This window comes from Meleagris gallopavo, chromosome 16, assembly GCF_000146605.3.
Source record: "Meleagris gallopavo isolate NT-WF06-2002-E0010 breed Aviagen turkey brand Nicholas breeding stock chromosome 16, Turkey_5.1, whole genome shotgun sequence".
Taxonomy (NCBI): domain Eukaryota; kingdom Metazoa; phylum Chordata; class Aves; order Galliformes; family Phasianidae; genus Meleagris; species Meleagris gallopavo.
Window position 1 is genome coordinate 4,537,527 of NC_015026.2, and position 22,073 is coordinate 4,559,599.

The 22,073-nt window shown below is 36.2% G+C and overlaps 1 protein-coding gene across 1 annotated transcript; it reads right to left on the reverse strand.

Annotated features, from left to right (window-relative positions):
• Positions 1-1,347: 1,347 nt before the first annotated feature.
• Positions 1,348-20,843, reverse strand: CLEC16A (C-type lectin domain containing 16A). The gene is made up of 16 exons (XM_010719432.3): positions 20,689-20,843; positions 19,347-19,480; positions 18,451-18,599; positions 17,557-17,662; positions 15,657-15,780; positions 14,596-14,770; positions 13,911-13,964; positions 13,067-13,180; positions 9,913-10,141; positions 8,505-8,634; positions 7,442-7,542; positions 7,084-7,206; positions 5,596-5,705; positions 5,094-5,138; positions 3,623-3,673; positions 1,348-1,530 (listed from the first exon to the last, which is right to left on the reverse strand). The coding sequence occupies exons 1-16, from the start codon at positions 20,811-20,813 to the stop codon at positions 1,363-1,365; spliced, it is 1,938 nt and encodes a 645-aa protein (XP_010717734.1). The 5' UTR covers positions 20,814-20,843; the 3' UTR covers positions 1,348-1,362.
• Positions 20,844-22,073: the final 1,230 nt, after the last annotated feature.

The following is a 22,073-nucleotide window of genomic DNA, read 5'->3' on the forward strand; positions in this document are numbered from 1 at the left end:
AAGAAGTGAAAATATAAAAAGATCTGATTTCCAAGCTAAGAGCTCATGATATGATCAAAGTATGGGACTTCTTCACTTCTTCACACAAAACAAAGCTTGACAAATTTTTTGGAAACATGCCACAGGATGCTCAGAATTGAATCACTATCCATTTTAAACTGTCAGCAAAAAGAACTCTAGTAGGTTAAGCACCAGCAGCTTGTCACAAGATGCTCCAGAAATTCAGCTTACTGGCACTGCAATTCAGCAGCAGTAGGAGATAAAGCAAAGCTTAACAAGAAGTAGCTGGAATAGGAATTCTGAGAAATTCTGGGAAGGCGTAACGGCAAAAAAGGACAATTCTGGGAATTTTTGCTGATAAAAAAAGGCTCTTCCACTGCAGATAATTTACAGGAATACTTACGTTTTGAATTTCCGTTAATTTAAATTTACTCTTATTTATTACATTAAAAATATGCAGTAGTTTCCATCAGAAAGAATTTCTAGGTACCATTCCTGTTTAATACCTCACAGAAAGTATTCTAAGAAAACATCCCTGCTTTCTAAGAATACTTTTCAAGATAATTTACTGTACTTTATCAAAAAAGTTGCTCTGGTAACAACAGAACAGTTGTGTGGCTTATAAATAGTACTGAAAGAAAGACTATTTGAAAGATAACTGGAAATCTATTTTTTCCTTCAGCAGTACTTGGATATACTTTTGCATACACTTACTTACACAAATGCAAAACAGCACTTTCCAAACAGCATTATTGTGCAGTAATGCATTCTTAAGATATACCAGCACTACAGGGCTTACAAGACACTGCTGGATGCAGGCCAAAACTGATTATTGCAAGAAAATAGATATTGATGTGGTTATCTGCATCAGTATCATCTCTACAAATCGTGTCAGTCAAAACATGAAGTATTTTGCTATCATCCTCTTCATTCTCAACTGAATTCTCTGGGCAATCTCGATACTGAATTGCTCTGGGCAAGATGAATGTTCCTGAATAGAATTATATGTTTTTTGCTATGTCAAGAAACACAACCAAAGCCTAGTTTGCTTCATACTAAAATAATATCACTGAAGACTGAGATATCAGATAGCAATGGAATAAATAATAAATTAGTAAAGGTAATCAAGTGTCTTTTTATGTAAATTTCTTTGCTATTGACTGAAAATGAAAACCCCAACAAGAACATATTGAAGAGACTACAAGAAATTAGAAAAAAGGCTTCTCCACTGGAGGACGTGAGTACTATATGCTCTACCCAGTTCTGTCATTAAGCTTCTATGATGCTACAGATAAAGCTTTCAATCAAGCAGGTTTCAAGGAAAAACACCCCTATTTCCAAAATTTTTTAAAGCCTTTGACACTAACATGTCATGAATGAAAGGACAAAGGCCTCACTTACTCTTCGTGTTCTTTCCACATCTCCACAAGGCAATCTTTTCACAAAATCAATACCAGTCAGTGGTGTTCCTGTTGGAGGCAACAGAATGGAGGCATCCATCATCAAGTACTCCACATTCATGGGCTTAATCTGTAAAAATATTTTAACGTTGGTTGTTATGCAGAAAGTTAAAGTTTGCATTTTTACTTCAAATACAATTCATGATCACACAGATGGAGAGGAAGGAGCTGTCACAGAGTTCTGAAAATTTTTGATATCGTCCATGTTATTTAAAGCAAGCAATCTCCATTTTAAATTCTAAATTTGTTCTTTGTTCCCTAACACACCGCTGAAGTTTGCACATTGAAAAACCACAGCAAAAAGTCCTGAAAGATTAGAAGAGCCATTTCAAGAGTATAAAAAGCAAGGTCTGTCATGTTCGATTTCAAGTTTTGACTCAAATTTACAACTATTTCAATAACAAAAAGAAAAAAAAGTTTCCCATTAACAACTTCTCCCCTGAAAAAAAAGATATTCTCCAGTATCTAACAATGCAATAGTTTGGAGAGTACACGTTTCCTTCCATATTTTCATGGATAAATGATGTTTGAAATGTCTATACTTCTGTAATTTTGGGCTATTTCATCTGATGTCTATTATACACAGACAGGAGATGCCAGGTTTTTTTTTGCTAGAAAAATACATGGAATCAATAGAAATTCCTTTCCAGAGTTTGTATGATATTCTATGCAGAAGAAAAGTGCCTTTACGTAGGCATTCTAAAGCAGCCAATAGGAGCTGGAAGCACTCCTGCTCACTTTGCCATGATCACATACCATAACAGCAGCAGACTAAAACAAGATCCAGAAATTTCACAGCACAGACTAGAACTGCTGCCTTCTGCACATGAAAGCTAGAAATAGTTTCTATCCAATTGTTCCCATCTCAGAAAATTCATCTTCAGTGTCTAAAGCACTGGATTAACAAATCAAATTAATGTGTAGAAAAATATAGAAATCCAAAGATATGATACAAATGAGAACACAAGTAAAATTTCTGACAAGTAAATAACTACTGGTGATGCAATAGTATAGTCAATTAAACAGTGTTTTAACTCATCAAGGTGAAGAACATGAAGAAAACTCCTCATTGAAAACTTTTTCCTTTGTCATTTGGATAGGGTGAGTATACTTCTGTCTCACTGAAGCTCCACAACATATTATTTGCACACTTCAACTGGTAGGACTACATCAGTGACACTCAGCACTTAAATTTGCTCTACAAATTTTCTAACTAGCCAAACAAATATGCTTTAAGGAAAACAAAGATAAACTTCCAGGGTGTAGCTCTGTCTTTCACAGTAAACAATTAAAAAAAAAATAAAGCAGTTTCAGAAAATGAGGTATTTGTATAACAGAAAAACCTACATACAAACTAATTTGTAACATGACAACAGTGCTAACTTCAGTGCCAGTTTTCAAACTAGACTAAAGTACTAAAAAAAAAAGATACTGATTAAATACTCCTCTTATTTAATCTTATTTAAATACTGCAGGATGCTTCTTAAGAGGCATTGCAATACACCAACTGTAGATTGTTCTTTTTCAAAAAGACAAAGTGACTGCTAATGAAATTCATGTAACATTGCTGCTAAGAAAAGAAAGATCGCTTCATGGGAGAACTCAATTCTTAATCAAACACTAACCTAAGAATTTAAAAAGGTAGTCGTTTTCTAAAAGCATTTACAGCTTAAATATTAACTGAGATTCAAGATAAAAGTTTACTAAAAAGTCCACAGCAGTGCTCCACAATTGGTATTGTGGTTCCAGCAGTGCTGCTCTTTGAGGGGACAGAGCCCCCTCTCCTCTGCTGGTAAGTAAAGTGGCTTCAGTTAAACTTGAAACCATGCAGGGCTTCAAACAGACATACGAAGATTATTACTCTGATTTTTAATTATTCTTTTCTTCAGTTGTTAAACAATCTAATATCTTGGTCCCTAGGATGAAGACATTTTTGTATACCTACTTCCAGAAACTGATGGTGCTTTTTATTTAATAAAGAGCTGTGAAGTTTCACACAAATGATTTATGAAAGGATAGACAGTTCCTCAGAGGAACTAAAACATTCTGCTATTCTACTGCTAGATACAACAGATACATTCAATAGTTTTCAATAAATACTTCTTTCTGTCTTGCATCTGGGTTGGAAGATTTTGGGAGGGACTTATACAGGCACCACTTACTGTCATACTCCGATATTCATCTTCAAACATATCCAGAAAAATTTCTTCTCCCTTTTATAAAAAATAAAATATGAACACATCAAATATGAACACATCATGAATCCACAAACATTGCTAAAGAGACATGTTTGTTCTTGTTTAATTGTGTAGTGGGTGTAGGTGGCAAGGGGTGAGCAGCAGGAGTGACTCCTGGAAGAAACCAAGCCAGTGCTCCAACAGCCCCACCACAGCCAGGCACCACAGCAACACTGGCTGTGCCTCTGCAACACAGATTTAAGGAAGAGCAAAACGCTGTTCAGGAGTAAGGGAGAGGAAAAAACAGTGGGGAGGTGCACAAAGGGAGAGAAACAGTCCTGCAACACCCAGGACAGAGGAAGAAAGGAGATACTCTTGGCACTGGAGCAGATTCCCATAGATAGCTCATGGGGACCATGCTTCAGCAGCACAGCAGGTACCTTAGCCCTGAAGAAACCACAGTTTGTGGAGTGTCCATGCTGTGGCCAATTGTTTTTTCCCAGCTAAGGACAGTAGCTCACAGAGAAGATCCCCACTAGAACAGGGGAAAAGTGTGAGAGGAGCAGAAGCAGCAGAATGGAACTGATACAGATCAACAACAGTCCCAGTGTGCCATCCCTCCTGTGCAGCAGAGGGCAAGAGTTAGAGGAGTTGGGAATGAAGAAGTGAAGTTGATCTGGGAATGGAGAGGTGAAGGAAAAGTGTTGTTCTTACTAGTCTTTGTTTCATGCTATCCAACTTAATTAGCAGTAAGTTAAATTTTACCCAAGTTTTGTCCACGACAGTAATTATTAAACAATCTCTTATCTTTATATGAACCCACATGGGTTTTTTTCTCATCTCATTTTCTCCCCAGTCTGTTGAGGAGAGACAGTGCAAGAGCAGCTGGCCGGGTGTCTGGCAGCTGGCCAAAATAACCCTGCACCTTCTTCCTCAAGAGAATTCCAACACAAATTGGAGGAGAATTTAGACACTTCCATCTAAGTGGCAGTAAACCTGTAACTAAGAAGTTCATGCTTAGGGCTCATTGTTTACAACATTAAAAAAAAAAAGCAAAAAGCTGTAGAGGTCTCAAAACAAGATTAAATAAAAATTCAGATCATCATTTTGAATGAAATACAAACAAAAAGTAATGCCAAGAAGAGGCATCTTCCATATTAGTGCCGTTAGTAAAATCCAAGAAACTTTCTACTGGCATGGCTGCTCCACAATATACACAGCAGCTGCAACAAAAGCAGGACTACTCATTTGTCCTCTGATGCAGAGCCTATGGGACTTCTTAGATCCCTTTTGTGCAGCCACCAATGGGCTTTGGGAAATGTAGGAAGGAGACAAACCATCTAACACTTCCTTCTCTACAACAAATATGTAGTGCTTTCTTGGGGAATGAGACTGGTTTCATTTATTTTAAATCCACATGTAAAGACTTGTTTCTTACAACCCTCTGCATACATACCTTATAGAAACGGCGGAGGAGATGAACGCCTTCTTCTCTTGCACCCTAGAAAAGAGAAAATAGCCATTTCAGGGATTAAAAATACCATTTAATCAAAAATCATATTTAAAAAAATGCACCCAAACTACTAATATCCCCATATGTACAGCCTTCAGCTCAGAATTTGATATAACACAGTTCTAGCACTTACAGCTCAGCTGAGCTTGTTTGTTTCAAAAGTACTTCTTTTCACATTGCTGAGATGGTTAACATACAATCTTCAGAGAGAAAAATGAAACAAACTAACTTTTCAGAGTTAATTAGCAAGGTATCAGCAGACTTGAGAATTGCATACGGAGTATTGCTTCTTTCACTGCATGGAATCACCAGTGGAAGATATTCTAGAGGCTCAAGTTTCACATTAAGCTTATTACAATAAAAAACGAAAACATTTGTGCAACTATACAGCAAGATGCAAACACAAGTAATGTTAAAACTAGCAATGTGAAAGAAAAATACTAACCTCAAGGCATGCAAGATGAACATCTTTTATTATGCTGCCATTTTTAGAAAACACAAGCTGCTTCAGCAATAGACAACCAAGTTCTAGAGTTGCCAAACGGATTTTTCCATCTATGAAAAGAGAATTTCGATATAAGAAACTGTAGCATCTGTCATACACACCCTGCCTGACAAGGGTGGATGTATAGTGTGGATTGCTGTAAGAAGTGAACTGGAAGATACTGGGAAGAAACAGAACCATGCAAAAAGATGGTAATAAAGAGGTATTTCATTACAAAAGCCATTGAAACCAAACACCTTAGTTAATTGGGAACACAGGCTGAATTATACTAGCATCAGGGGAGAATCACAGGTGGCTGGTATGAATTAAGTTACAAGATGAAGTGATGCTTTGAACAGAGCATACTAGCAAAGCACAGGTCTTCCTCACATCCAGAGGATTTAAGCAAAGCCTGGATGTAAAAATCCAGGGAGGTCAAAAGGAAAGAATTTATTGAGAGTTTAAGCTTATCTTTTCAGTAGAATTATTAAAAAATTAGAAACACAAAATTTGAGAAAAACGTGGCAAAAAATGTGCAGCCACAAAGGCCACTGAAGGACAGCAACAAGGTGCTCCAGGCACTGCATCCCATGGAAAAGACCTTTAATGAAGCATGCTGTCCCACTGCAGCCCATGGAGAACCATGAGCAGATATCTATACTGCAGAACATGAATGACCCCACACCACAGCAGGAGGATATGGGCTGAAGAAAGATGCAGGCACTGCAGAGCCCACAAACAAGACTTGTGTACTAAACAAGCACTAGATTTAATTTTGCAGGCAATCAATAATGACAGTGCATCAGGCAAGGGAAACTGGTTCCACTCAAAGTTTTAATAGGGGCAGCATAAGTGAGAGTAGCTGTGGCTTAAACAAAAATTGTGTTTCCATGGAACAGTTCACTAAGCCTTCTATCCCTTCTTTTACAAAAAGTTGAAGAAAAAAATTTTTTTGCGTAACAGTTCAGAACTGAAAACATAATACGTAATTAAAAGAAATCATGGGAAAGTTTACTATTAACCTCCAGAAACAAAGGACAGCTATAAGCAAATTTATTTATTGTGTGTATTTTTGAAGACTACTTCACCGGAAGCAGTGTTACAATTAAAGGTGCCAGAAACCGTATTTTCAGGATGAAATTGTACATTAAGCTGAAATCGCTACCCATCTCATTATTCTTTGTTTGATGTTTTGATTATTCAAAAAAGTGGAAAGAAGGAAAGTTAAGGCAACAGATCCCTCTATAGTCCTGAGCATAAAAACAACTATTTAGCAGAAATGCAGTTACTGGTTACTCAACAACTGAGAAAAACCAGTATTTGTCTTTCACAGCCCATATTTACTTACTGTTCAACAGAGAGCAAGTTAAACAGACACTTTCATCTCAGACACGGGAGGCTAAGTAGCTTTTCAGCTTGTGAAGAAAACAAATATTATAAATGTGATACCTGGTTGTGCAGCATAATTCATTATTCTGATGAGCCCTTCTGCAAGTACATGATTATATGAATTTCTCTCTTCAGCATGTTGGGCAGGAAGCTGAATTCTCTCCAGCTTAACTGGGTCAATGCCTTTGCAGGGGAGAAAACGAAGTAAATTAGAAAACAGGACTATGCCTAAAGGTAAGCATTTAATAGATGGCAGTGGTTTTCTTGGAAGAGTGTTATTAGCAATAAAAAGAAATTCAACACCAACTTGCAAAGTTATCACAAGGAAAAGGAAGAACAACAAAAAGATTAAACACGTTTGGGGATTGTTTGTACCAAAGACCACGTTTCATTTATTTTTTCTAGGAAAATGGCTTACCCTTATTGTGTGACATTGCATATAGAAGACAGAGCACAAAGAGGGCATAGTAATCATCTTCAGCACAGTCCAGTGCATTATAGACCATATCAAGAAAAGGCCTGAGGAAAGGAAAAAACTTTGAATTGGTCAAGAATAAGACAACATTTACAGGAAAAATCAATAACTATCCTGCTCTACACATAGCTAATGAAAGAAGTCTACAGTAATGCACATTTTCAGGCATTAAAGCAAAAGATAACTTGTTTGAGAGTACTCAGATTACGGTATTGTCTCATACTACATTCTGACATTAATTCAAACATTTTTACAGGAATTGTTTCATAATACTTTTCCGAGAACTATCTGTTCATACATTTACCGGGTTTGTTTGTAGCACATATAGTATGTTTGCAGAAGCATTGTACAGCTTAAGTGCATACATAGATACATAATTAAGTTCAAGAAGCTGCAATCACTGTTGCATCAAAAAAGAAAAGAACTCCTACCTTAAAATTCAACTATAAGCAGAGTTGAAAAGCATTTACTATTCCTAGAGCAAGAAGGAAATTTTCACTAACTTTCACTAACAGTTTAGGATAGCAAGGTAGGCTATCCTAAAACGAGTTGTCAAGAACTGTACGCTCAACTGACTAAAGGAGAAAAAAATGAGAAAGAAAGAAACATTTGAATGGAAAAGTTAAAGCTTTGGATTGCAGAAATGTTTTGGTCTCCAAGGTTTAAGCACTAGTGATGGTTTAGAAAGTTTGGTTTTAGAAAATTCTGCATGAAAATTTTTATGTTTCTGTTTTTATTGTGTTAATATTTTGTAATTCAACCTAACTTTAGGTATCGTAACTGCTATAAAAGAAAGCACCACCTTAACAAAGAAACTGGACCATATCCCAAACTGATCAGTAAAGAAGCAATATTCTGTCTTCCTACTGCTTCCCATCTTATTGTTCTACAAGAACACTTGAAAATTTAATTGGAAGCAGATTTGAGACATTCTATATAAGAGATGAGAAAATTTATAGGAATGCAAATACAGAAGTAACTCAGCAAGATGTTACAGTTTCCATACCTGTTCCAGTTTGTTATCTCACTTCCAGAGGCAGCAGCACTCTTTTCTTCATCCGTTGTATTCTGTTCTGTCACAGCAGAGATGGACAATTCTGAGAGCTTGCATCGCTCCATGATTACCATCTCTATTTCTATAAAACAAAAATTGGTATTTTTAACAAACAGTTCTTGCAAGCTTTTACATTTTCCACTTTGCATTAGAAGCCACTGATGCAACTACAAGAGGTATAACCACAGCCTCAAAAAATTTAATGAATAACTGAATGTAGACAAATTTTTCTCCATGATAGAAAAAATGCTTGCTTACATTCCTGTATGAAATTTAATGCTATAAGAAATTTACACATACATACATGAAAGAAAACATGCAAATTATTTTGTTCAATAAATAAATAGCAGTAATCCCCTTCACTAAACCACGGGAATAAAGCACACAGAACATTGTCTGGAAAAAAAAAAAAAAATACATAAAAACATTGATGAGTGCTAACAGAGGAAATGGAGTTTCCCAGAGGCTGTAAATGGCTTTCTACCATCAAAGCAAACATGGTACCTAGTCCCACATGCTTCAGACTTTTTGGTAGCACTAGCTTTTGCTTATGAACTTGGACAAAAACTAATAAATGCACCAGTTTACCCAGCAGATTGTGTCATGCTGAAAATTATGGCAGACAATGTACTATCAGCTATTTGATGTGATTTAAGGAAAATAAAAATCCTAGGAAGTCTTATCAAAAAAGGCAACCATGTTTGGACAGAACTGACCAAGAACAATGGTCTTGTTTTTAACTCCTTTTATGCCATTCTCCAAGTTTTGTCATTATAAGTCTGTTTTCTGATGTACACGTGTCTATTAGTTACTAACTATTAAAATAAACAGTTATGATGTGCTAAAAAACCACTCGTTATAGAACCAGTTCTTCTTAAGGCTAGTATTAGATCAAAAGTCCTGAAGTTTAGCAATAAAATAATCTTAGGTTAAGACGTTTTCTCCAGTTTTTAGCAATTACATGTTTTCAAAAAAGTATTATCGATTTTAGCATACTTGAATCACTGAAACATGCACAGAATACTCCTGACCATCTTTTCCACATCATTTGCTTTACTGAATAAAAAAAGCTGTAAAGTTGTGAGGTCTACTTATAAAGCTCTCCATAATCAAAGGCACAAAGACAGCAGGTAGATACAAAAGCATTTTAATGGTTTTCAATCAGACTAGAAGTACACCTCCTGATAGAACGATTTAACATGGGAAAAAAACACAGTCAAAGAGAGTGAAAGAAATCAGCATTTCCATGTTAACCTACTGCAACAAGAGACCAAGCCATGTAACAGATCAAAATTAGATGCACACAGTAAATAAAAGTACCCAAATTGTAAGCAGCATTTTTATTTGCTGATGTACACACCTTCATTTTCACTGCTTGTTCTGATGCCCTTTGAACTTGCTTCCGTACTTTTAGTTTTATCTAAGTCATCTTGGGTATCTTCAGATTGTCTCTCCTCCTCGTCTTCTTCACCAACATTCTTATAGTTGGGTCTTTTCTGCACTCTCTTCTTCCCCTTCTGTTTATTAATTTCAAGAGACCTCTCAAGTGTTTCTGTTGGTTTTATGAAACATCTGATACTTGACTTCGCCTACAAGTATTAAGATTTTACACTGAGCTATAAGCAAGGCATTTTTAACTCTATAAATGCACTTCAGTTCAAAGTTTTGGAATTAAAAACTTAAATTTCAGACAAGTTTCAAAATACAGGAAAGCAGACCTTGGAGAAACAGTACCAAACCAATGAAAGTTGTACCCAAAGTAACATAACCTAAAGACTTGCCATTAAGGAGGATGCCATTTCAAAAAAAAAAGATAAATCAAATGATCAGCTTACCAATGCAGGGTTCTTAAAGCCCTATTCCCCTTCTTTGAATTTTGTTTAACAGCTAAAGCAGTTAATACAAATAAAACTAAAAGACCATATGTAAATAGGATAAAGGCAGCAAAATCAAAAGTGTCTATTAATAGCAATGTATTAATGTGAAACACACTGAGAGGAAAGTAAGCAGTATTCAATCAATACCTAATTTTCCTGATAATCACTTTATATATGAAGAAAATAAATAAAGACGGCATGTCTCTGAGATCAAATGATTGTTTCAGGAGAGTCTGTGTCATCCTAACAACAGCAAACAATGCACTCTCACAGAGAGATGGAACATAAGAAATACTGTGACCAGCAAGATTAAAAGTTTGGTTTCCCATCCTTTTGCAGATTGTTTCTGAGCTGCAGTGCTTTGAGCTCCCTTCACGTTTGCTTGGCCTGCCACCTGGATTACGGGCACACAGCTCCCACCCAGAGCTACACAAACACCACTGAGCCAAACTTCTCTGCTACTGGGAAGTGAAACATAGACTGGGGGCTCCCCCGGCACAGGCTGAAGCTGAACAAAGTTCTTACAGAAACTTCACTACTTTTTAGATCTTGATATTTCAATCACATTTAGCTGAAACTGGCTAAACCATTCAAAACTTGAGGGCAAGCAACAGAAAATATAAGTAAGACTAAATACATATACTGGGGTTCCATTCCTTGCCCCACGTGACTCAAGCATTGAAGATGAAGAGTTCAAAAGATACCTCAGGAAAAAAAGTTGGGAAAAAAACCCTCACTTCAATTAGTAAAGAATACGTTGGAGGGTGGGGGGAAAAGAAGAGAAAAAAAAAAAAAAGATCAGGAATGACTGTATTAGGATGAAGCCAAGCAGAAGTCAAAAGGCCAAAGCGTTTATCTGAATCCTCTGACTTACAAGGTTTTACAGAAATCCTGCATAAGTCTCCTTACACTTGCCACTGAAATAAGCTACATAGTAGGGAGGAACATTTCACAATACTGAAACAAACGATTCAACCCACACTGTGCAATTTACTGCACATCTCCCCCTGAAATTTCTGATATATTTTTAAATATATCAAACTACAGTTTGGACAAATTATAAATTAATTGGAGTCACAACCAAATTATTTTTATTGGTGGCTTCTGGTCAGAAAAGTCCTAAAAAAAGGGAAGGACACGTTAAGTCCTATTCTTTATGGAAAAAAATTACACATGCAAATTGCAAGAAGCTTTTAGATTTTCCCCTCCCTGCATTTACTTCTTACAAGTGTTTCCTAGAACTATTTAACTACCTCATGAAGAATGCAGGTATTTAATATCCTTTTATTACAGGCTGCTGTTTGTCATATGAGCAAAATAACTGAGTGATACACTGATAAGCACTGAAGTATGGTCTGGTCCATTGCAAGAAAGAATGCTGAGAAAAATACATATCCTGCGCTGCCAAGCAAGACTAAATAATTAAAACAATCTTAAATAAAAAAGTTAGCTTACATTGTATATAGTTTGCTTATACATTTAGAGATACTGCTTTTTCATACTTTCAAAAAGTGTCTATCATATTTATAGTTTATAATTTATAATTATAGTTTATCTTGTGCAGTGTGTGCTAGTAAAATAATTAGTAACAACTTCTTATGGGAAGGAGAAAGTAGGTTAAACAAGAAATTGAGAAACATGAATTAGGTAGAACTGACCCACATCTGAATTATGGAGGAAAACAGACCTCAAAAGAAATAATACAGAGCTGAGTATATTTCTTCTAATATCACTCAATGGCAGAAATAAAAGGGAAAAATACGTAAAGGAAAAAGCATCTTAATTTGGTATACTTCTCAAACTCCACGGAGTAGGTTCACTGTTCCCCTCCATGGAACAGTGAGGCCAAATTTACTAAAAAATACGGTTCCTACCATGGAGTGGCAACAAAGCTCCACCTCTGGTACAATTTTGCTAAGTGCCTACCCTAAAAAGCCAGTCGCCTCCTATTTGGTAGCTGTTCATGTGTGACAGCTCGCAGTGTTGTACCATGAATCACAGGACAAGTAAGAAGCAGCAATCTAGAACAGCATTATAAATATGAGAACAGATGAACAGACATTTAAAGGAAACTCCTAATACTCCTCACATTAACGTAAGCACAAAACGTGCTACAGATATTTTGCCACTCTGCACAGTAAACAGAACAGGAAAAAACCTCCCTTCCACAACATATGCTATCTCACCCTTTTGCCACAGACTTCCTAGTAACAAAGCTGCTTCTGCTCAAGGAGCACACAACAGTCAGTATGCAACTAGCAGAAGGTCAGACATTTCCTAACGCAAATAAGAGATTGCTTTATCTCACAGCATTCAGTCAGCTCCACTGGCAAAATGTTAATAACCAGAACTGAACCTAGGCTGGATGATAGAAGTACTGGAAGACTTTGCAGTGTCTGACCACCACAGAAGAGAGAAATGTGGACAAGTAAGAACATAATGTTGCAAGACACAAAGCATTTTTCTGCAGTCATATTTAACAATTTTTCTGCTCTTATCTCCTAAACACAATCACCTTAATTTCCCAGTTTCAAGATGCTGGCATTTCTAGCTACTTTCTAGATATTACTGATATTTCAAATAGAATATTTGCATCTAAAAAGAAGGAAAATATCCATATATTACTTGACCACTTACTGAGTTTCTCTGAACATCTTGCTCAGCTTTAGAAGAAAACACAGACAGGTCACCATTAAGTATAACTTCAGCCAATGAGTTCACCAAAGGGGCATAATGTATAATAAGAAAAACCTATTAAAACAAAGGTGGAAAGAAATATTAGACACATTACATGACACGGTTTCTCTACTTCAATCATTGAACATACTTTCATTTACGTCCTTGTTGAATACTGGTATCTTAAGTTTACATACACAGTAACATTAAATTGTTAACACTAATAGTTCATGAAATCTGCTTCAAAACACATAATTCCTCTAGAGCATAATCCCTCTACAGATATTCTTGTTCTTTCTATATTCTTCTTTATTCTATGTTCTTTCCCTACATTTTAAGCTACCTAGTTTTAATAAAGAAAAATACAAGCCATGAAACAGATCAAAACCCTCTGTTTTCCCAAGAGAATATTTCAGATTTAGGTAGATTCAAACTGCAATACATGCCTAGGAGAATCTCATCTGTAATTCTACAAATCCTGTCCTGAAATATTGCATGACTCTATTGTGAACTGTTTATGAAGTGTTGTACACAAACTGTATCGGATGCTTCAAGAGCTGTCATTATGTGCTACAAGATCCCCAGAAGAATACTGACTGAAGAAGCTACTTAATCTGTCTTAAAGAAAAACGAGCTATTATTTTTTATTTTTAATAAGAAAACTGGAAAGTGTTCAACAGTGTGTTTGCCGATTTTTTAAAAATGGTTTTGTCAGAATAGATGACAATATGGTAAATAATATTACATATTGCAACACTACAGCAAAACACATTCTGAAATAGGACAAAATAATTCAAATACGTACTTGAGAAAGAAGATAGAGAGAAACTTGGAGACTTATTTTTGGACGCTCCCCACCCTAAGGAAAAGAAGTTGTAGAAGTAATGAAAAACAATGATTTATTTCCATAAAGTTAAAGCACTGATACTGATTAAAATTTTATTTAAAACAAAATTTTTAACCTCGTATTCTTTCACATCCTATCACAAAATATCCACTAACGATGGTGCTCTTTAAAATTTACTTTTTGGTAAACAATTTCAAATGAAGACTCTCCAGTTAAGAATACCTCACAGTCTACAAGCTTAAAAATGGCTTCTGATTGTTCTCAGTCACAGCCCCTTTAATAACAGAGCAACAGATAAATACCCCAGAATTAAGTTGGTATTTCCTACTCAACCATTCCTTCACAAGTTTTTTCTGATAGCATTCATTAAAGAATTGGCTATTACATAAACAATTATATAAACAATGAAGAATTATGTATAAAGAAAAAAATAATATTGACAGACATTTTAATTGATCAACTAAATAACGATGAACCAAAGTATTCAAACTACAACCTACCTCCTCCTCCTCCAGTCCTTATTTGTTTCAACATACAAACATAGGCATCAACAGCATTAACCCTACCAAGGAATACAAATTGCTATGCATACTGAAAGCAAATAATTCCTTTACAACTTATAAATTCGCATGTATTCACTTACCTTATCTTGATTTACTAATGAATACACATAGAGGGGAAGAAAGAGCCTATTAAGTAGGTGGTCTGTCAGCACATCATTTAAAAATTCACAATTAATGATAAGTATATCATTAAGGTAATGCAAATGATCAAGATGTTCTGCTACCAGGTCACTCAGCTTGCCCCTATTCCTGTGCCTGAAAAACAGAGCAGATAAAGTCTCAGGTAAGTAAATTTCTTTTTTAAAACTTAATGACTTTAATAATTCACGTCCTATCAATTGCCTTGTGCAGACTGACAGCATAAAACAGATGTTTTCACATATAATGCAGCAACCAAACAGCATTCAGGCATATATTTTCTTTAAGAAGCACATATAAAGTCTTTCCCCCAGTTTTCAGAAGTAGTACTTTTAACAAAGTTTGCCAGAATCTTCTCAGAAACCAATCATAAAAAAAATAGTTTTCCTACCAAAAACAAAACACATCTGTTTTATTACACTTCTGCCTTTTCACTTTAAGGAAGTATGAAACAATCACCCACTATGAGTGGGGAGTAAAGCAAGCAACCTTGGTTTACCTCCAGTTATTTAACCTGAAGCAACAAAATATTTCCACAGTTGATAGTAGTGCACAACGTGGGAATTTCATTGCTTACAGTTCCCATATTAAATAAAGTTCATCTTTCCAACTATTTTCTTTTTTTTTCTCCTACAGTATCTTTCTGAGAGCTGTCCTGCTGGGATAGTACTCAGAAGAGAAACACACAAAAGAGTTACTGAAACTAAGAAGCACAAAATACCATCTCTGTTCTGAATTCCTACGAAATTCAGCAAAATTAAAGATGAAGAAAAGGCACAACAATGATTTGCTTGTACAGAATATGAGTACAGACAGAGGACATCACTGACCACTTAATCCACAGCACTGATAGCACAAATCTGTGAAAAGAAAAAGCTTGAACTGTTTGCAAACTGTCTCAGACACCTACTGTCTGAGGTGGACCACTACAGATAAAGTGAGCTGAGCATCAATGTCTGGGAAAAGCATTTCCATTCAATAAATGGCATTTTAAAAAGCTTACTCTTCATCAGTCTGCACACAGTTATCCAGTTCAATCACATGGCTTCCAATAAACCAGACAAGGTTGGAGAAATAAGGGACTGCAGTTTTATCTCTAATGTAATGCAGCATAGGTTGGTTGTCCACTGCAGAGAAATTGTAAGAGAAAAATCAGTTTCCACTCCTTTTATATTTAAGGATTTTAAAAATAAATACAACAAAGAACCTTCTGAATTTTGATTACATGCCAGCTTTTCACATGAGTATATACCTGAGATGGTCTTATGCATGAAATGGACATCTACAAAAGCATCACATCAATTCTTAATTGGCTTGAAAGAGCCCAATATTGATATATTTACATGTCTGAAGACAAATCTAGTGGAATTCAGAGTTTTTAGCACATTCCTTAATAAAAAGAAGAGAAAATAATGCGGAAGAATAAAGCAGAAATGCTGAAAGTCAAGCTAGTTAAGACTTACATGACACTGCATTAAGGAACACAGGAATCATCAGTGAAGGAAGGGCAAAAGAAACAGACAACAGTTAACAGGATTAGGAACCGGGATATAGTGACATCCTCCAAAAGGGTTTAAGAAGCTAAAGCACAAAGCATCTAAACTAAAAGATACAGGGTAGGAGTTAGATCAGAACATAAGCAAAGGTTACGAACCCTGAATATCTGAGCTGTTTTCGTACTCTAACCTTCATATTGCTACAACATTCCACCAAAATTCTAGAGAAGTATATATTTTTTTTACCATAAAAGCATTTAGTCATGTAAACACACACTAACAGGATAAGAAATCTGCACTTTGCTCTGCGAGCACACATTTGGTTTTATAGCTGATGAGTAAAAAGCAAGTACCAAGTACCTCTTCTTCAATGTCCAAAAGAAAAACTGTCCCTTAGCAGTCAATGCTACAAAGAACCAGCCTGCTATAGATGCTATTTGCAAAGTAAATTGTTCATAATGCTAAAAAAAAAGATCTGATACTCTGATGAAAACCATCACCAAATCATTACTTGATGGAAAGTTGTTTAAATTCAAAAAGCAGTTTCATTAAAAACCTATTAAAAAGTAATAAACACTGCACAAACATTTCATAATTCATACTACTATACACAACGCATGTTGCTTCCAGAAGTGGAGAGCATGCACATTTTTCCACAGAAATCACTGATATTTTCAGTCTCTCACAGAGTTTACAGATTCAGGGAAAAAGTTAGTGAGAGATGACTTTTGGAGGATGGGTAGTGCAAACCCATTCTCAAAACAGGGCTAACTTCTCATTTGAACCAGGCAGCTAAAGGCCTTGTTGAGTTTTTAGGATCTCAAGCAACAGAGATTCATCACCTTTTCAGGAAAGCTTGTGGCAGTGTTTATCTATTCTCATCATACAATTATTTTCCTTACGCCCAGTACAGCAATTGGCTACTGAAGCATCCTGGCTTTCATTGAGCACCTCTAGAAATGGTCTAGGTCTGTTTCTTCACACTGGAGTGGCTGCAGTACCTAGGAATTCTACAGTCATATTCTAATGCACTTTGAAAGGAAGTGATACCATCAGTAAGGTCACTGCTTTATACACACTATAAAACTCAAGTTCATAAGTAAATTAAAACAAAAGAAATTTGAGAACATTAATTTTTTTTTTTTTTTTTAAATTCATCCATACCACAATCTCTACTGGAAGATAAACTAAAGTTCCTCATGTAAGCTTGGTACTCTTTCACTGCATTTTTTACATCAGTTTCACACATGAGATAGTACTATTTACAAGTACACACTACAGGCTTAGCATTCTGTTTCATAAAAATCAAAATGTGTACCTGAAGCACATCAACATGTAAAGTTTCAAATCCCACAGGATAAACAAAACCCCTTACACATGCCATTTTTTCAGATATAGAAAGCATACCTTTGTAGACATTTAAAGTTATAGTCCTAACAGCAATCCTGACCATGCTTTCTGGGTGGTTAAAAAATTTAATGGCTTCTGTGTACAAAGCGAAGTCATTCGTGTGCTGCAGCAAGAGAAAAGAAAGCATAATGAATTAACCAAAACATGGACAATGTATCTGTTGGAATTCTGCACGAAGAACTCTTTCCATGCATTGCTGAAATACTTCTACTCTCAACTTAAGTAACTGAAATTATTTTACAATGCACAGTCAATCGGCTCTGCAGCTCTGAATTCCAATCAATGCTTTGAGCACCAGGAGGTTTCCACGTTAGCTCTGCACACTTTCAGAGCTTTAACGCCCTCTTCTGGCAAAAACTGGCACAGAGCAAGGATAAGCTGATTTCACCTTCAGCCTTTGATCAGCTTTTATCAGACTTTGACTAAGCCTCTTAAAATCAAGTGGAGAAACAGAAAACAAGGCACAAACAAGTTGAATTCTCAATGAAGCAGACTTCAGAGCTGCTCAAGCAGTCCAGTTTAACTCTATCTTACAGCTCTTAGGAACCTTCTTTACTATGCTTCTGCAGAGATCCTCACAACTTAATTCTCAATCATTGAGACTGAAATAAATTCAGGACAAATAATTCATTAGACAAGTTTAGACTCCTGACACAAGATGGTCAAGAAAACAAATGTATTCTTCTCCAAGAAAATGCTACAACAAAGAGGTGTCAAAGTCACTTGCTATATTTAATGAGAACATGATTTTTCTATGATCAGAGATGATTCTAAGCAAGTTGGACAAGCTTAGACAGAAGACTAAACAGAAAATGTGCCAAACTGCCTTCAGTTTTTTTTTTTAATTTAAAGTCCTCTCATCATGATATAGCAACTCCTTTTCTTACTTACCTCGTTGTAAAAGAAATGCACAGTATGATTGTTGAGTTTCAGGGAAAGAGTTTTCAAAAATGATATATAATATGCCATGATCTCCTCATCAGAAAAGTCAAACTTATGGACAATAATAGAATTCACATAGTTATTAGATAGCAAGTAGTCTGAAAAATAAGAGACATTACAGAAATTAATCAAAAGAAATCAGTAGGTAAGTAACTGCATTTAACACACCAGCTAGCAACAAGCTATCCAGTGCTTCAAGGTAACAACTAAACAACCCAAGTGATGGTTGCATGCAGAAACAGTGATTTACTGTTCCCCTGCAGATGTCTTCACTCCCAAGAACATCAGGTAATGGAGAAGAGATCATCCCTCCTTAGTTTAGTACTAAATAACACTTGTAACACACGCACACAGAATTCTTCCCCCCCCCCAAAAAATACTTCCAAAGGCCTTCACATGACTTCCTCCTCTTGCTAGTCATAGAACACTTCTAACCAATAATTAATTCTCTCTCCTCTTTGTTTCTGAAAACGTCAAGTAAACACAGTGGGCTGAATGCCAGTCCCAGTGATGGGAGAACAGTCCCAGTACAAATTAGATGACAGAGTTCTGCTGCATAATCTGCAGCATCAATGCAAACATTTCAGACCATAACTAATCTGACTTAAAGAACACCTTTAAACACATAAAATGCTTCAGAATTACCAAACCACTGTATTAACGAAAATTTAGATTAAAAGATAAGTTAGAGTCAAATTACAACATTTTCAACAGTGTTTGACTAAAAGGAATATTAGGAATTCATAGACACTGCTCCGAAGGAGCACCAGAACTAAACTGTATTAAAGTGTATTAAATCAGATTTTGATCATTTAATCCTGAACAGTTCCAAAAGGTGCCCTTACACAGCGATGTTTCATGACTGATGTTCTCAAAAAGGATGTTCAGAGTCTGCAGCAGCTGCACACACACGTAACGGCCGGACTTCTGGCGCAAGATGTTCAAGAAGAAAACAAACATATTCTTCTCCAAGAAGAAGCTAAAATAAAGAGATGCCATAAAGTCACTTGCTGTATTTAACAAGAAGATGATTTTACTAACATCAGAGATCATTCTAAGCAAATTGGACCAACAGCACAATCTGTATTTATGCAAAAATATCGTGCAAAGCTTTATCTTCAAAACCCTTAAAACCTAGAACACTTAAACAGTCAAATTATGCAGTAAAACAACATTAAAACATAAGAGTTATTTTATTTACGTATAACCAACCTAGTAGATAACTTCCCTAACTTGCAATCACAGTTTTGAAGGGGAAAGCTTCTAAACAAAGCCTGTTTTGTTTAACACTCATGTACCCCTATTAAGCTAATCCACCTCGTCTTCATCACTGTGGATTTGACTTCTGGTCACAAGTTTTTTGGTGTTTTATTTTTTGTTTTCCTGCCCGTGGTCTTCCATCTGCATTCATTAAACCACAGTTTCTGTTATCAGCCTCAAATCACTATTTTCAACTGCCTATCTTTAATACCACATTAAGTGTGCAACCAAACAGGAAACAAGAAGTGTAAGCTATAAACAAATACCCAGCAGACAAGGAACAAAAAGATAATTTAACAGGAAAATTATGGTCTCTTTCCTAGCAGGACATCACAAATATGTATCTACAGCTTTTATTTTTCTGTTTTTGTTTCTTGTTATGCTTTTATTTGCATTAAAAGCAGGAGAAAGCTGCTAAAATTCCCTCCAGTAAAGAAGGCAGGGAGAAATTTCATGAAGCTACAATACAGATAGGAAGAATCAATACCTGTTTTCAAGTTATTTTTGCTACCACACTATTTTACAAGGATTAAAATAATATCTAATATATGTTATATATCATAGCTAGAACAAGATATCCATTAGGAGTATCATAGAAACTACGATGAGCAAATGAACATCATTTCATTTTAACAGAGGTCATGAATAAATCTGAGCACTACTAGGTTTGATTTTTGTACCTATGTCAAAAGATGTGAGTCAGAAACTGTGTGTAAAAGGAGCTCTGAAGTTGGAGCTCTCATTAAAAGAAGCAAATTCTGTTTCATAACACAAGAACGTGATCCTGCTTAGCTCTCTACTACAGGACAGGGTATTTTCATGACCATCTGTAGGAATCTGTCTTGGAAAAATTTATCTTTGAAAACCAGGAATCTGTGTAACTCATCATTCCCCACAGCCAGAGCTAAAGCTGCCTGCAATACTTACTCAAACACCGAGCTGTCATTCTGGTCCCCCCAAATAAGGATCTCTGTTATAGAACGGATGGTCTCCACCAGGAGATTGCGGTTGTGGTCTGTCACTGTTGTGTTTTTAGTCAAGACATGATACATGTACCTAAAAGAAGAACAGTACCATTATCACGCTGCCCACCACTACTACAGGCACCACGGTTGTCTCTGGCCCCTAACTTAACACAGATAAACACGTACAAGCAATATTTCTCATCACTGTGCAATTTTAAAACACAAATTTCCTTTTAATCCTGAAGCAGAGTGAAAATAACTGTTAAACAGAATGAGACAAGCAGAATAACCCCTCATCAGCCAAGTGAGTTGGGAATGCTCGTGCACATGCTAATACAGGAAGGAGAACTATGCAGTATTTGTCCCTCAGGGCTTCTCACAGCAACTCAGGGAATTTCCTAGAAAGCACCTTAAAGTCGAGGGTGCAAGGAGCAGAAACCAGCAAACAGAAGCAGCAGGTAAGTGTGCAACAGCAGGTGCTGGGAAGTAATTTTGGAAAGAGGCTCATTGGGACCCAGCCCTTCTATTGGCAGCAGTGACACTTCACAGACTGCAGCTAGTTTGACTGCACTGTCACACACTATTCATTCATCCAGGCCTTGTTGTAATCAAGTCTCTGCCCACTCAAGCATAGAAATACTGGTCAGAAAGGTGGCAAGTTACAGCTTTATTATCTTATGGGCCAAGGTTTGAAGGCTATCTAATGAAGTCTACAGATAAAAGTACAGATTACAACAGGTGGCAGAAAACTACATGAAGTTTGAAAAACTTGTGTTATGTTTCTGAATTTTATGTGGTCAAGCAAGTCTGTGTTTCTTCTTCAAAACAACACATACCAAAGATCACTTCCCTTTATCGTACAAAGGAGGGGTACACAAAAGCACAGCAAGTACTCCCTTCCTCCCTGTTGTTTTTTAAATGCATTTATACAATAATAGTAATAAAAAAGAAGAACATAAGAGTTTGACACACACACACAAGAAAAATGTAAACTAATTAGAGAAATTTCACATCACCTTAAAGCTTCAAGAGCTTCAATTACTAAGTACGGATCACAGCCATATTTTTCCTCTCATAAATCAACATTTGTTTTCTGAATGCAGGAGTGGAAACTGCTCAGGTTGGAACCATTCAAGGTTGAGTTGACTCAAACATCTCCTGCAGCAATAACTCTGGGTTGTGTGCTGCTCCAGAACAGAACAGCAATGAACACCTACAAATCCTCTGCTGTTAATGTATGGATCACAGTTTAAGGTTCCTTCTGTGACACTGACAATGAAGATGGGAGAGTTTAAGCCTGACAGTGTAATTTTGAAAGTAATGACACTACAGCTACTTTAGCCTGTT

Coding starts and splice junctions, on each gene's coding strand:
- CLEC16A (XM_010719432.3), bottom strand. CDS start 20,813: ATGTATCATGTCTTGACTAAAAACACAACAGTGACAGACCACAACCGC. Junction 13,965..14,595: donor CATTAGTAAATCAAGATAAG/GTAAGTGAATAC, acceptor TCTTTTCCTTAG/GGTGGGGAGCGTCCAAAAAT. Junction 8,635..9,912: donor AACAAGCAGTGAAAATGAAG/GTGTGTACATCA, acceptor TTTGTTTTATAG/AAATAGAGATGGTAATCATG.